At 41.0% G+C, this 15,894-nt stretch overlaps 2 protein-coding genes across 5 annotated transcripts in view; one reads left to right on the top strand and one right to left on the bottom strand.

Moving 5' to 3' along the window:
* Nucleotides 1-8,800, top strand: part of ZNF410 (zinc finger protein 410) — a 40,703-nt gene extending 31,903 nt beyond the window's left edge. Inside the window, exons 9-12 of one of the 3 annotated variants that reach the window (XM_079914712.1) lie at nucleotides 521-646; nucleotides 1,404-1,544; nucleotides 2,911-3,038; nucleotides 7,942-8,800. In XM_079914712.1, coding sequence (XP_079770838.1) covers nucleotides 521-646; nucleotides 1,404-1,544; nucleotides 2,911-3,038; nucleotides 7,942-7,980 — 434 coding nt within the window. In that variant the 3' untranslated portion in view covers nucleotides 7,981-8,800. The remainder of the gene's footprint in view (nucleotides 1-520; nucleotides 647-1,403; nucleotides 1,545-2,910; nucleotides 3,039-7,941) is intronic. The other 2 variants (XM_079914711.1, XM_079914713.1) reach the window with 2 other exon arrangements.
* FAM161B (FAM161 centrosomal protein B) overlaps nucleotides 5,827-15,894 on the bottom strand; it is a 16,183-nt gene continuing 6,115 nt past the window's right edge. Inside the window, exons 5-9 of one of the 2 annotated variants that reach the window (XM_079914709.1) lie at nucleotides 15,408-15,535; nucleotides 13,369-13,533; nucleotides 13,043-13,142; nucleotides 11,470-11,612; nucleotides 5,827-6,072 (exon numbers count right to left, since the gene is read on the bottom strand). In XM_079914709.1, the coding sequence (XP_079770835.1) occupies nucleotides 6,069-6,072; nucleotides 11,470-11,612; nucleotides 13,043-13,142; nucleotides 13,369-13,533; nucleotides 15,408-15,535 (540 nt within the window). In that variant the 3' untranslated portion in view covers nucleotides 5,827-6,068. Of the gene's footprint in view, nucleotides 6,073-9,173; nucleotides 10,409-11,469; nucleotides 11,613-13,042; nucleotides 13,143-13,368; nucleotides 13,534-15,407; nucleotides 15,536-15,894 lie in introns of those variants that run through there. The other variant, XM_079914710.1, reaches the window with a different exon arrangement.

Below are 15,894 nucleotides of genomic sequence, written 5' to 3'. Positions count from 1 at the left end.
AGGTGGGATAGAAGTTGAGGGTTTCAGACTTGAGGACCTAAGGGATAGTTCAGATCATTGTGTAGAAGAACCACCAGTGTGAACATTGAAGACTGGGAGTTATGGCAGGAAACGGGATAAAGGTATATTATGAATCCAGGGTTGGAATCCTTGAGGCTAGTGCATGTCCTTGAGGTCCATGGAAGACTGTATCTGAAAAGGGAAGTAAATATTCTGTGTCTACCATGATCTTATACCAGAGAAGTTGTTTTGTGGAAGCAGCAGTACAGTGGGTCTGGAGAGTACTGGAGGCTGGGAGCAGTGAGTGTGCTAAGCCCTCCTGGTGTACTTTCCAGCCTTCCCCTGTGTACTGAAGGTTGAGAGGCTGGGGGAAGGTGCGGCATGGGAGAAGGAGTAGCCTCTTAATGTTTAGTTTAACATCCTCTGGGCTTCTCCATCTAGGGCTTGAGTCCATTCTCTTGCTGTCAGAAATGTACCCTGTCTTTTTGGCTCCCCTGTCTTAACCGGGTCTGTGTTTCAGGAGAGAAGCCACATCAGTGTCAAGTCTGTGGGAAGACCTTCTCTCAGAGTGGGAGCAGGAATGTGCACATGAGAAAGCATCACTTGCAGATGGGAGCAGCTGGGAGTCAAGAGCAGGAACAAACTGGTAAGGAGAAGAGGGTATAGTGGAGGGCTATATTTTGGGGGTTCAAAAAGCCAAATAACTGGCCTGTCTGATGTGGAAATTTTCTGATTCTATTTTGGGTAGAGAGATTGGTCTCATTTGATGGACTAGTGGTTTCCAAATGTAGCTGTACAGTAAAATCGTTTGCAAGCTTTTAAAACATATATTGTGTATTGCTTGTCCACCCCTCCCCCCCCAGCAAAACAAAACAACCTGATAAATGAGATTACTTGGTAGTAAAATCCTGGAGTCTATAATTTTGAAAGTTCCTCTAGTGAGTTTGATGGTAACTGGTGCTGATCCATGAACCATCATTTGAGTGTCACTGTGATGAAGATTTCTGTATGACAAGAGTTTAAGCATTTTTTACTTATCAGTCATGACTCCCTTTTTACCCTAGCTTAAATTTGATAATATGTTTTTATTATTATTCCTTTCCATGTCTTTCCTTAATCAATTATTTTATTCTAAGTACTCCTTTCTAAGGATGCACCCATCCCATTTTATATGTTTGTTATCCAGATGCTGATCACAAGCAAGGGTATTTATCCATGAGGCTCAAACTCTTCCCTTCTAGGTTTATTTTTGCTTCCCAAAAGTAAGTGAAATAGAGGAGGTGGCATCCAAGGTACAGGTTAACTTTTAGTTCTGAAAAAAAAGCCAGCTTCTCGTGAAGGAAAATGGGGACCAGGCACAGCCTTGACTGCTGTATGTCTCTCACATCCTATTCTCTGTGCAGCTGAGCCACTAATGGGCAGTAGTTTGCTTGAAGAGGCTTCAGTAACCAGTAAAAACCTGGTGTCTATGAATTCTCAGCCCAGCCTTGGTGGAGAGTCCTTGAACCTACCAAATACCAATTCTATCCTAGGAGTTGATGATGGTAAGACTTTCAACTCTCCTTTATTTGGGGAAAATGGGCTGCAACTAGGGACTAAGGAATGGGGTTTTCTCCAAAATGGAGGTTTTAATTAATTTCATTTCTTGTGAGTAGAAATGGTATGATTGAGTAGCATTTGTGTTGTCTCTGGAGTGGAAAAGTGAATATTTTAAAAAGTTTTTTCATTGAAAAGATAATGTTACAAAAGAATAAAAAGTTTTAAGAAGAAAATTATCCATAATCCTAGCATCCTAGCCCAACTGTTTCTATCTTTCCTATTGCAGTTATGGAAGAACTTAACTTTTAAAATATTTAAACAGAACATAACCAGGTTTTACAGAGGAGAATTAAAGCAATTTCTCCATACCTTCAAAAGCCATATCTTCTGGAGAAAAGAAAGGGCTCTCTAGGAAACAGTTGCTCCTCTCTGGTATAGAAATTTCACCCAAGTTACACAGGCCAGGCCCTCTTCTCTGAAAAACTTAACAGGTGAGGTCAGCATGCATTTATTCAGTGCCTAATGTGTACCTGGCACCATGGGAAAGAAAAGTAGAAGACAGGGACCTTAAAATCTAGTTCAGAAGTCAAAACTTACATATGGGAAACAACATTGAGTGAGTAGAAGATAGTGTATAAGCAAACGTTAAGTTATGTGGTATCCTGGAAGAGCAATATAAGCTAGAAAGCCCCTAGAAGGTACCCTTAATTTATTTGAGAGCTAAGTGGTTTATGTGTAAGCAATTTCCAGAAGATTTTCGTGGTGATTCTGCTGATGAACATTTAATAAGTCTGAGATCCTTTGTTTTCGTTACTCATATCCCAGTCAGTCAGTTTTGGGTATAAAGACCATGTTTGTGTAACTTATATATGGAGCCTACAAGGCCCAGAGTGTGCTTCCACAATAAGCCTCTTCTGTTTCATAAATGATACTAAGGAGGAAAGTCTCAAGGGAGGAAGAGACAGTGAGAAGGAACTTTGGAGCCAGGTTTAAGCTCTTGACTAGCACGTATTGCACTATTTCCATCACTGGTGACTGCTTTAAGCGTTGGCTCTGGTTCCCTGATTCATAAGCAATTTTTAATCCAGTTAATAGTCCTAAAGCCATATTACTCTAAATTGGCATACTGAAAAATGGTCAGCTGTTATATCAAGATTTCTTGCCTTTTTTTCCCATCCCCCTTTTGTAATACTTTGCAAATTCACTGATAGTGATTATCAGGCAGGAATTAATTTGGAAGAAACACAGGAATGTGGGATTCAGTTTTTCAGGGAACAGTTTTAAGCGTTCTTAATGAGAGACTTGATAATGAAGGTAGGTAGGTAGATCTGTGGATTCACTTTGCATTGAAACATTTTTCTGCTGTTTCAGAGGTGCTTGCTGAAGGATCCCCACGTCCTCTGTCTTCAGTGCCTGATGTGACGCATCATTTGGTGACCATGCAGTCAGGGAGGCAGTCATATGAGGTGTCTGTCTTAACTGCCGTAAATCCACAGGAGGTAAAACTGTCTCTTGCCCTTACTTTGTTTCTGTGGAGATTAATGTGGAGAATGATTGGGAATCTATTTCCGAGGATCTGAAAAAATTCTCCAATTCCCCTTTCCTGGAGACTTAGATTAGAATATCTTACCTTAAGCTAAGCATGAGTCCAGGTTTGAAAGGAACCTGAGTATTAGGGTCTGCTGAATTGGGAGATTGGTCATTCACAGCTGGGACTCTGAGCTCTAGTTTCCTTGATACACATGCCCTAATTAATGAGATCCGCTCCTCCTGTTCTTGCCTCACTTGCGATGAAGATGCTGCTTTTATTTTATAAAGAAAATAACATCCTGGGACAAAGTAGTCCTTGAGCAAAAAAGATAGTGACAAAATCATTAGAAATAATTATCATTCATTTTGCTAGGGCCAGTTGTCTCGGAGATAGCAGGCTGAACCAACTGGGCATATGGGAATGTGTCCACTTGGCTTGTTGAGTGAGAACCATCATCTAAATCAAAGGGGGCTTTTAGATTGATTCTAAGCACCCCTTACTCTGTTTTTTTGGCTCTGACCCGGAAAACAGAATGAAAACCAGTTGGGCTTCTAGAATCTTAGGATATTTTATTGGCCTTATGTCGTGGAGGTAGATTACTTCCTCATGAGCTTGTTTCATATGCATAAGCTTTTGCCAAAGCCTGTATATTCTGGCTTTGGTGTTATAGTATCTTTCACTTTTCCTTTCATTATAGCCTGTAGACCACAGTCCGCTGTTACAGCATTCAAATGACTCTGCCTCCTATATTGAATGGTCTCAATTTTTCTGTAATATTTCTGAGGATATCCAGGATCAGAAGGCTCTGGGCATGCATGCTAATGTTTCTTCCAGGACCTTTCCTTGTATTCATCGTTGCGACCCATTGTCTCAGTCTTGCTTATGTTATATTGAAAGTTTTTGCTATTTGGTATTTGGTTCTTTCCTAAGTCACCTTCTCCTGGTAACTGCTTTGGAACATGTCTCACCTGTGGAGGCTTCCTTTATTTGTTCCCCTCTTCGTTTATCTATTTAAAATGTTTTATTATGGAAGTTTTCAAAGAGTATAAATACTGAGAACGAGAATAGTATAGTGAATCCATGTACTTGTCACCCATCTTCAACAATTAACTCTCTACTGTTCTTATCACTTCCTTCCTACTGTTTGCTGTTGGTGTTTTATTTGTACTGCGGTATTTGTACTGCAGTATTTATTTGTACTGCAGTATTAAATCAAATCATAGACATTTCATCTGTAAATATTTCTGTTATTTTTTCATATCTTTATTATACCCAATAAAGTTAACAATAATTTATTGATATCCTCTGATTTTTAGCCTTCTGAATTTTTTCTCAGAAAGAATCTTTTTATGGTTGGTTGGTTTGAATTAGAATTCAAACAAAGCCTATACATTGCATTTGGTTAATAATTCTCTTTCTCTCTAATAGTCCTCCCCCTCTTTTTTTCAGTATGGCTATCTATTTAAGGAATTGGGTTGTTTGTCTTATAGCATTTCCCACATTCTGATTTTGGTTGATTGACTCCTTTTGTTGTTTGATATATTTCTCTATCCACAGACTTCCTGAAAACTGGTAATTACGTTTAGAGGCTTGATTAGATTACCGTTTGTTTTTCCTCTTGGCAAGAATATTTTATAGGTGGTACTCTTGCTTCCTACTACATCTCATCAGGAGACACGTGATATTTGGTTGTTCTCCTCTTACTGATCTCAAGATTGACCAGTGGGTTATGTAAAAGTTTTGGCAACCATTACTGATCATGGCCTAGATCTGTTTTTTCATTAGGGCTTGCAAAACAGTGATACCTTATTCTCTTTTTTCTTCTGCTTTTATTAACTGTGATTCTTCTATAAAAGAAATACTTGCATTAACTATTGGGTTGCTCTGAAATAGTTCAGGAAAGTCATCCCCTTCTTTTTGTACCTAGTACAAATTATTATCCTGACATACCAATCCACAACACTCAACGTTTTCTTTCTTTTTTTTTTTTTTTTGCGGTACTTGGGCCTCTCACTGTTGTGGCCTCTCCCATTGCTGAGCACAGGCTCCGGACACGCAGGCTCAGCGGCTATGGCTCACGGGCCCAGCCGCTCCGCGGCACGTGGGATCTTCCCGGACCGGGGCACGAACCCGGGTCCCCTGTATCGGCAGGCGGACTCTCAACCACTGTGCCACCAGGGAAGCCCCCAACGTTTTCTTTTTTTATATTTGAAACTTTGGAGTTTTTCTCTCCCATACTGCTAAATACCTTTTTTAATTGAAGCACTCCAGATTACCCCAAATAAATGCCAGATGAATAAAGATAATTCATTCAACAGATATTATGTACCTGATGTGTGCAAGGCACTCTGCTGGGTACTAGTTATACAGTAGTAAACAAAATATAATCTCTATCTCAAAGAGCTTAGAGTCAGAGTTAGGACCTCTGCCTTTCATAACTCCATAGCTATGTAAATGATGCCCCTGGAGTTGTGCTGTACAGTTTAGAATGGGAAGGGCAACAGGTCAGTGAACTGGCAATTTTTATACCGGGTAGTAGTGTTAGTCTTGGGGGAAGTCAGGGAATAAGTTTTAGAGTTTAAGTTGAGACCTGAGGGATGAATAGCAATCATCTTGATGGAGAAGTGGGAGAGATTTGAAGAAATTGAACAGGCGTAAAGGTAGCAATGTGTACAAAGGAGAGGGAGCACGCCTGACTATGCAACCACAAAGGGTTGAGTGTGATAGACATGGAATGGAGAGATTGGTGTGGGATGGAAAAATGAGAGCAGGAAAGACAAGCTGGTTCTTCTCTTTAAGGGCCTTATAGGACATGATTTTATCCTGGGGGCACTGGGTAGCCACTGCATGGTTTTAAATGGGGTATGACATGGTCAGATTTGTGTATGCAGAAAGTCCAGTAATAGCACATTTGTTCTCTTGAACCTGTAGCTGGCTTCCGAGTGTCCTTGTCTGGGAGATGCTCACTCACAGCCTCAGGCAGACACAATAACACGGACTACCTAAAAAAAAAAACAAAGGAAAACTTGGCCTTCACTCCAGGAGAACACAAAGGGCCTTTAAGTCCTGTGTACCCAGTTTCAGAATGGAAGCCTCAGATGCTTAATAGAAAAATATTAACACCGCAAGAGGAAAGTGCTGCCCTTAGATGTAGTTGAAAATCCTTCACTATCACTTCTTCCTCATGGATCCTTATGTATTTACAAATATAACTTCTGTCTGAGCCTCACTTCTTTTGTCTTTCCTTTACTATACCATTATTACCTTCCTCCCATCAAGGCATTTTCATTGCTCATCCCCTCCTTTTCCTTCTGAAGGTGGGCTTATCACATCCTTCAATACCTTCATTTTTTTTCAAGCTATAAGCCCCTAAAGGCTCCAGGCTTCATCCTCTTCCTCATCCGGGGTCCAGGTACTGACTGTTCCTCCAGTGAGTGAGGAATATTGACTCCTTAGGGATTATTCTCAGATGCCAGAGAAGGAGAAGGCAATAGCAACCCTTAAAACAACACACGCCCATTCCAAATTGTTTTTTAAAGATCACCATGCATTGTAGATCAGACCTGTAAGAATCTGCTGATGCACTTCTAATTGGACTCCTGTAAATATGCTCTAAAAATAAAAATAACTTATCAAGAACAAGTGTCAGAAATTATCACGGAAAGTATATGAAAAACTACAAGTTAACTCTCACTCAGATGGTTCAAATTGGGCAATTCTGATTTTTCCTCAGTGTGGCCAGGTCTTCTGAGAATCAGACAGAGGACTCATTGTGCAGACCCAGCTGAGACCCCAGGGCTTTTGACCTTCTGTGGACTAAAGGTCATCCCAAATGGGGCTCCATAGCCACACTGACTTCACATTCTTGAATTCAAGAACCAGTATAAGTGATTGCCAGTTAGCTTTGACTATATCTTAGAATATTTCCCAAATAAAACAAGGAGGAAAACAGAAATTACAAATTCTTTAACATTTCTCATAAAGTGCCATTGCTAAGTTACAGTGTAAACATCTGGATCTTGGTCTAGATTAAAAATACACCATTCCTAATCTCTACCACACAGTATCAAATGAAATCTGTGCTTTCCTTCTCTAAGTTTAAAATTTTTCTTTAAATTCCATACCATTGAATTCTACTATGTAAATTACCTTCATCTAAATTAAGATCACCAAATAAATATATCTCCAGCTCTAGAATTTATCTGATTAGATTTTAACAATGTTTATTCTGTTTTCACTGTATTATTCCCATCTCATTTTCTTTTCATAATAAAATGGAACCCAATTTCATCAATTATTATACAAAAACACCTTTCAACAGGAACCTTGAATGTAGAGTAGAATGTCCACGGTAGCTGCCACCCTGTTGGAGACTCTCAGGCTTGTCTTCCCTCATCACAGGAAAGGTATTTTAAGCCCAGGAAATCCCTGGATTTTTCATGAGTGAGTTGTAGCTCTCACGTAGAACTCCATTCCTTTTACTTCTTCTTGAGCCTTCAGCCTGTACTTTGGCTAACTGACTGATGTAAGATTTTTGGTTCCACCAGTTCTGATTTCCCTGTGGTTATAGATTCCTCCATCACTGACTAGTGAGTATGTGATTACACAAATAATAGTTTGGCTTATAGGATATTATAATTATTATCAGGATATTTTACTGCTATAGTAGGAATGGTCAAAGTGCTGTCCCAAGGCCAGTATATAAATGAGATCTATCAGTCTGTGCATATCTTCTGATTTGGAACTAGCTGTCCCTGACTCACCCCTGCAATGCATTCCCCACCCCCAATTGTAAACCTTTCACTTAGTATGAATTATTTTTCCTGTTATTCACTGGTAACTATTCCAGATTTGTTTTTAATCTCTTACAGTTACTAAACCAAGGAGATTTAACTGAAGGACGGACATGAGCATGGGTGCTGACTCCTGGAAGATCAGCTCTACCTGATCCCAGAGTGCATGTAGTGGGAACAGGATGCTTATGGCTCACAGTCTGCCAGAACCAAAATGAATCTGTGAAGGACAGGACCCTACTTTTGCCTCTGTTCATCTTTCCTGGCCTAGAAGATGACTGTAGGAGAGCTTCTCTTCAACTACCATCTGATTCAGACAAGAAAGAAAGCAGTGAATGTGGGCTGGGTAACTGTACCTACCTCTCTTCCCACTGCACAATTTTGGGATAGACTTCTCCCAAAAGTGAATTTGATTATTTGTTGGCTGAAGTTTCTCAGTAAGACTGTTGAGGGGAGGTTTTCCTTTGAAGAGTTTTCATCCCATACTGAGCTGTCTTTTCACATGGGTGAACTAAATCCTGCCACCAACCATAAAACTTCACCAAGAAGTTAAGCTTTCAAGATGCCTTGTTGCTTTCGAGAAGGGAGTGATGTCAGTTCTGTTGTGACATTCTCCCTTTAGCAACCTGAGTAAGAGACTCTCTGCCACTGGTCTTCAAAAAAATAAATTACTTGAATCCCTGCTTGTCCCAGGCTGAGGTACTATCTTGTCCTATACACCTCTACTTGGCCACTTTGCTTTCTTTGTTTATGGAACATACAGTAGCATGTTAAGAGGTTGTTTGTTTTTTGCTTTTTGTTTTTTTAAGTTAAAAATCACCTGATTCAGAGCTTCAATTGTTTTTCCTTTAAATAAACAAAACAGCCAGTCAGTTCTTTGGCTCCTTGTTTTAAACAAAATTTGTTTCCTTTTGAGAGGAGATTAAGAAAATAATTCAGTCTTTCCCTTTAAGATAGGGCACTGATTTACCCTCAGGAGTCCATGCAGGTAAAACCGAGCTCAGAAGTCTTCGGGAAGATGACATGAGCATCTTCATCTCCAACTAGCAAACCCACGTGGTAGTTATCAGAGTATCATTCTTGTCATCACCAAAAGGACCATGTTTGAGTCTGGAAAAATGGCAATAATAGCAGATATTTTTGAATATTTCCAGAAAGATACTTTTAAAAACATGAGAAAGGTTCTTCTGTCAGAGTAGGCACTCTTGCTACCATCATCCTGTCTTCAGAGTTACTGAGAGAGAATATTTCATTATTATTGGTGCGAAGAAAAGTATCCAGAGATCACCTACTAGAAAATCATGGCTGTCAGAAGTTTCAAATTTATTAAAATGAACCTCATGCTAACATAGTACACACATGCACACAGTGACACATTCTAAGCAGATAACAGCAAAGAATTAACTGCTGTTTTAAATAAAGTAATTATAGTTCTTAATTTGTTAATGACATGCATAATTATCCTGTGCTAGATAGACTGAGTTCATATCAATTACTTGTATTCTTAAAATGCCAGTTTTGGCTTCCAGTAGCCTTTTATACTAGAACAGTGGTTTTCAACCAAGGACATTTTGCCACCCAGGGGACTTTTCGTAATATCTGGAGACATTTTTGGTTGTCATAACTGAGGAGAGGGGTGCTATTGGCATCTAGTAAATAGAGGTCAGGGGTACTGCTAACCATCCTACAATGTATAGCTCCCTCACCCAGCATAGACTCATCTGGCCCAAAATATCAGTAGTGCTGAGGCTAAGAAACCCCGTATTTGGGGTTGCAAATTTATCATCCCCCATGGGCTAATCTGATATACAAACATGTTTTGTTTTTCCCACATATTATTTCCAAATAATTTATTTTTTTTTGGCTGGGCTGCACAGCTTGTGGGATCTTAGTTCCCCGATCAGGGATTGAACCCCACGCCCTTGGCAGTGAAAGCGTGGAGTCCTAACCACTGGACGGCCAGGGAATTCCCAGTAAGTTTTAAATTAGTTGCCGACATGCACATTTCTGGTTTCTGTTGAAAATGTGGTTTATCTGGCAATTCTGGGCCTGTATTCCATCAGGGTTGATATTCTCTAGTCTCTACTATCTCCTACTAATCTGACAGCCAGCCCATTTGACCCATGTGTTTCCTGACTAGCCTCTGTAGGCATTTGGGCTTATGCCCTTTTTTCTGTACCTGTATGCTTAAGTGTGAGGCACAAAGCAAGAACCCTTAATTAGCTCTGATACCTCTACCCTGAACTTCTCCACTTTGATTTACTTGGCCCATTCTCTGTTATTTACTTTTCTTTCCCCCATTCTCCAAAAGTAACCATGACTCAAAACCCAAGTTTTGCCTGCCTTGACTCAACCCCAAGGTAGCTGCTTGATATTATTCGAAAGCAGTAGTTTTAAGTATGCTGATTAACCAAATGATTTGAGATTATCTGGTAATTCATAAGACAGCTCCTCTAGTTCTTTCTTGGGGCTTGTAGGCTGTTCTAGAGATTCTTCTAAATCCTGCCGTGGATTCCTGATGCCGAGTTTTGTAGTTTCATGAGTGCTGCAGAATAAATTAAAGAATTATAAAATTTTAAATTTTAAATCAAAGGAAGCATCATGTAAGGCTTAAGCATGGTTTCAACATTGTCATTATTTTGTATGGGGTATAAAGGCAAATTTCTAGGGGGAAAACTGAGATAGGAATTAGGGGAAGGGCTACTAGGACTTGAAACAAAATTTAGAGTAATAGAAATACTGTGCTTTTCTCCCTTTGACTTATATGATATCAATGGAGGAGGTGGTGCTAGTGAGTTGCTTTTAAAAAATGCTAGATTTGGGACTTCCCTGGTGGTGCAGTGGTGCAGAATCTGCCTGCCAATGCAGGGGACACAGGTTCGAGCCCTGGTCTGGGAAGATCCCACATGCCACAGAGCAACTAAGCCTGTGCTCTACAGTCCACAGCCACAGCTACTAAAGCCCATGTGCCTAGAGCCTGTGCTCCACAACAAGAGAAGCCACTGCAGTCAGAAGCCTGTGCACAGCAATGAAGAGCAGACCCCGCTTAGCGCAACTAGAGAAAGCCCGCGTGCAGCAACGAAGAAGACCTGACTCAGCCATAAATAAATAAATAAATTTATTATTTTAAAAAAGCTAGATTTGAACAAGCCATGGTGACCAAGCTGAGGGGAAAAGAAAGGCTTTGATTGTACAGGATATTTACAGCTTTTATTGTGGCCCTATAATGGTTTTTACTTTCACTTATCCAATAAGTAAAATAAATGAAGAGTGTAGTTTATCATTTTATAGGAAGTAAAAATATACATGATTTTTCTTCAGAATTGAAGTAGAAGTACTTTCGACTGATGGCATTGGACTGGGATTGGAAAAATGATCTGTTTCAAATTGAAGGAATCTAGACCTAATACACAATAGCTATATTTTATTCACAACTGCACTACTCACCAAATTTAAATGTGTTACTTGGAGATCTCTAGATTAGTATTCTATACATACAGGATTGTGATCTCAAAATATGAGTGACTGTTCTAAAGCTTCCTCCGAGTGGCATTACTAGAGATGGCGACTTGAGAGCTGCAGGATGACAGCAGTATCTCCGATTACCTGGGACAATCACGGACTTCTGATTGCTCCTTCCACTGTAAAGCCCGGTTGCCCTGACCCTTGTTCCTCACAAAGTCTTCATCCAGCCCAGCATGCTTCAGGGTGTCTCGATACCGTTGTTCTGCTTCCTTCCTGGCAAGGTCCTGTGGAATGGAATTTGCTGTAGCTGAATTACCAGATAATTCTGAATTGTTTGCTTAATCTGTATGCTTATAATACTGCTTTTCCACCCCCCCCCAGTAGTGCTGGACACAGATTTGTATGAAAATTACTTAGAGCCTTATTTTCAAGCTTTAAAGTACATAGGAACCTACCTGAAGATCGGGTTAAAATGTAGATTCTTATTAGGTAGTTCTCAGATGGGGCCTGCAATTCTGTATTTCTAATATTCAGGAGATGCCAACTGTTGTTTTGGGAACCACACCTTTGTGAGGCAAGGATTTAGATTTTTGGAAGACCAAGTGAGACCCAGATGAAAAAGATGGACTAAAAACATTTTTAACATTTAAAAGCAACCAAACCATCATCAGGAACACTGAAATATAACAAATTGAAAATAAGCTGCACTTGTAACATTCTTAACAGGTTGGATGGTATGCATGTAGACCAGAAAAAAGGTTATTGTTTGTTTGTTTAAGTGTTCAAGAGCAAAGTCATATAGAGTACTTTGCATTTTTCCTAGAGTGGTGAAAGATCTTTTGAGATCTGAGAGTGAGCTTGCTAGGAAAAAGCTAACATGAAGAGCAAACGTCATTATGAGAAATTTTTACTTAGCAATGCAAGTTTCTAAGTAAATCCAAGACAGTCCAGTGTGTGTGTAATATGTAGGGGATTGGGAAGGACTGGACCCAGGAAATGCCTAAATAATGCACTGGCTATAGGACAGATAATGCCCAACATTTGGAACCAGGTCACTAGGGAATGCCAACTTTGTTTGAAACTCAGGAGAGGAGAGAGATCTACAGAGCTTGATGCAGCTCAAAGCTATCTGGGATGGTGGCCTTTACTGTTCAAGTAGCCCCAGAGCTTCCTTAGGGAGATCTCAACTGTGTCCAACTTCCCTAGGAGTCTAGAGAACATCTTAAAGTGACTCTTCCAGCCAGAAAGCCACTTAATCTGGAAGAGGCCTTGTGGGGTGCTTGTGAGCATCTCAACCCCTGAAGATCTATAAATGTGCCACAGCTGTAGAGGCTGGGGGTGCCCAGGGCACCAGCACTACAGAAGGAGACATGACAGTAGCAAGTTAAAGATACTCCAACACAGCCAAACTGTCAATTGTATGCCTGGGATCTAACCCCCACTCTGATTCAAGCTGAAGGCTAGACTATAGAGAAAACCCCAGGAAGTGAAATATCCCTTTATAGATGCCTTTGGAATCCAGTCTTGGATGAAATCAGTCCAATGTTCACCAGTGCACTACTTACTTTGGGGAAAGATGGTAGTAATAAAATGAGCCAAATTTAGAATCTGAGCCTAAAGGAAGTGTTTAATACCCAGATATCAAGCTGTTTCGTAATTTCTAAAAGCCCTTTCATCTAAGACAGAAAGAAAGTGAATGACGGTTTAGATTTACCTTGGTAACTTGTTCGAAGAGATAGGGCCTTATTTGTATTCTCTTCTTCATTTCCTCCAATTCTTTCTTATACTCTTTTGCTCTTTTACGGTCATTGTTCCTGGAATTAACAAGATTTTTAGAATGAATTCCAGGTTTTTCCAATCTGGAATACCTTTAATTTCAGTTAAGTGGAATAACTCCCACAGACATGGTAAATTCCTAACTGTGCCTGGCAAAATCCTTGACTATGCTTACAGGAGCCTACTGTAATAACCCCATTTTGCCATTTTCACGGCAAATGGCTCCCAAGATAGTTATTCCTTAGACACACGGAGGACACCGACCGATTCTCTTTCAGCTTTGCTTTGAACACCTCCTCCAGGCTTTTATGGGGATCCATGGCTTTTGCACGCAAGGTCACAGATTTAGATATCGCCTGACACTTCTTTTTGTGCATCTCCGACCACTGAGTACTTTGATCTGCTTTGTCCTTTTTCTCAAGTGAATTTCTAAAGGGAAGAGGCAAAAAAAGAATACAAATGACCAACCTGGGTATACTTAAAAGCAATCTTAGTAACCTCTCTGGAAAGTCGGTTTTTTCTATGAATGGGTGAGTAATTTACCACACTGGCATTTCAGAAAGAATAAGATTCCGGATTAAATGCACTGGCAGATGACGCCTTCCCAGCACTATGGACAGTGAGTTTCTACCCCAGGAGAAGTTCATTAATTGAACTGAAAAACATGAGTTAAAATATTCTTACACTCAGGTGTCCTGCCATCTGGAAACAAAATAATACTAATTGCTACCATTTGCTGAGCTACCTACACTGAACCACGTGCAGACAGGCACCAATAAGTGCTTTATAGCCATTAGCTTTTGTAAATTCTCATAGCTGCCCTGTGAGGTAAGGACTGTAAGTCTCCCTTTTTATAGGCAACAAGATTGACCCTCAGGGAGGGTAAACCACTTGCTTGAAGCTACCCAGCATGCCAGTGGAAAAGCCAAGATTAGAACCAGGATGTCTGACTCCGAAGCCTCTGCCCTTGACAACTGTGCTGTAAATGGTGGGCTGGAAGGTGCCTGGGTCCATGGTCCTTTGGGAATACAAACCTGCATTTCCACAGAGAACTAGAAATGGGCCTCCCTCAATGCACAATTTGGGGTCAACCAGCAGCACTTAGTTTGTACAAATATCATTCTACAAGGTACTATGGAGAGTTCTACCAAAAGAAAAAACAGTCAAGACTTGCAGTAGGGTGTTTATATTCAAATGGACTTATTAGGAAGGAGGGCATGACAGTTTAATCTGCTAATATGTCAAACTCCCTATTGCCAGAACGGAGATATGGACATTCTCTGCAGGTGGGCCACTGTCTGGTTCATGAGACCTATCGTAGTGGGACCTCAGGATTCTGATGCATTTAGCCTTGATTCAGTAACGCTGTGAAATTTGAGGAAGGAGGGAGTATACCTTGGATTCTAAATACATTTCCAAAATCCCTGTTGTGGGTCTTAAAGAGCCAAGTAGATTCCATGTACTCCTCTGCGAGCCCCACAGGAAGGCACTGAGATGCCAGTCCTCTCCCAGAGCTAAGCCACCAGTTACAGCATGACCTCTCCTGCTGACTTCAGCTCAGAGGCCTAGTGGGGGAACTCCTGCTGGGGTGCTGTCTGGATGAGACTACCATGACAGAGTCAGGTCAGTTAAAGAGTTACAAATAAGGAGGCTCCTGCTTCCCAACCGACTTCTAATAGTTCCCCAAGATGAATCTCAGAGAATCTCAAATCTATGCGATGGATGCCTCATCTTCTTTGTGGCAGGGTCACACACACAGGTTCAGGCTTCTCTGAATTCCTGTTCCTAACGCTTCCTTCCTCTTTCACCAGTGGGTCTTTATGCATGTTATTCTGTTTGGAAACTTGTTTCTTTCCAGCCTTTGTCTGGCTGACTTCTCATTCTTCAGGTTTCACCTCAGGCATCTATTACAAAAGACCCAGGCCGCCCAGTGCCCGCCCCCGCCCCTCCCCGCCACAGTCCCCTGCATTTCCCCATCATTGTGCTACTCACAAGATGTGATAGTTGCTTCTTTGCCTTTCTGTATTTCAGACTAGATATTAAACTATAGGTTCTATAAGGTATCTCCAGCCTTAATGCTGTGCCTGGCACAAAGTGAGTCCCCCATGAATATTGGCTGAGTGATGGTTAAGTGTTCTCCAGCACGAAGTGTGGAGAGTCACATGAATTCCTGTCCATCAAGACTCCCCTTCCACCCCTTTCGGTCTCTCTGATAAACAGGAGAGAAGGCCAGCAGCGGAGTGCTTTCCAGCATTGGGGCTAAGATCTGAGCACTGTGGGTCTCATGCAGCCTGACCACTCACCTGACTGCAGATTCCCTCTTCCTGGTGGCGTCTGTGATGTGCACGGGGAGGGTGTTGGCAGAGAGGGAAGCAAGCCCACTCAGAGAACGACTCCTTGGCAGGGGTGTGCCGGGTGGCTGTGGAGATTCCTAGAAGAAATGAAGGCTAATATTGGTAGGACAGCACGTGCAATTAGTTTCTATCTTAACTAGGATTCAATTTTAGCGAAGGACTAGTCAGAGAGAATCTTCAGGTCTTTCTTGGGGTTAAGGCAAGGGTAATGAGATCTTGAGTTTAGTTAAACAGGGCAAGACTTGGATATCAATCCCAAAGTTTTTAATTAAATGAGAAGAATTCTTTGGAATTGGTATTGGGACATAGCAATTGACCCCAACTCCCTGCCTTCCAGACTTGCTTGCACTTATTTCTGAAAAATCCCTCTACAGAGAGGGAAGGAAGGGAAGTATTCTTGTGGTCTTAAATTTTTAGGAACCGTGGATCTGCTTAC

Source organism: Stenella coeruleoalba, assembly GCF_951394435.1.
Source record: "Stenella coeruleoalba genome assembly, chromosome: 2".
Taxonomy (NCBI): Eukaryota; Metazoa; Chordata; class Mammalia; order Artiodactyla; family Delphinidae; genus Stenella; species Stenella coeruleoalba.
This window is presented reverse-complemented; position numbering and strand designations above follow the sequence as displayed.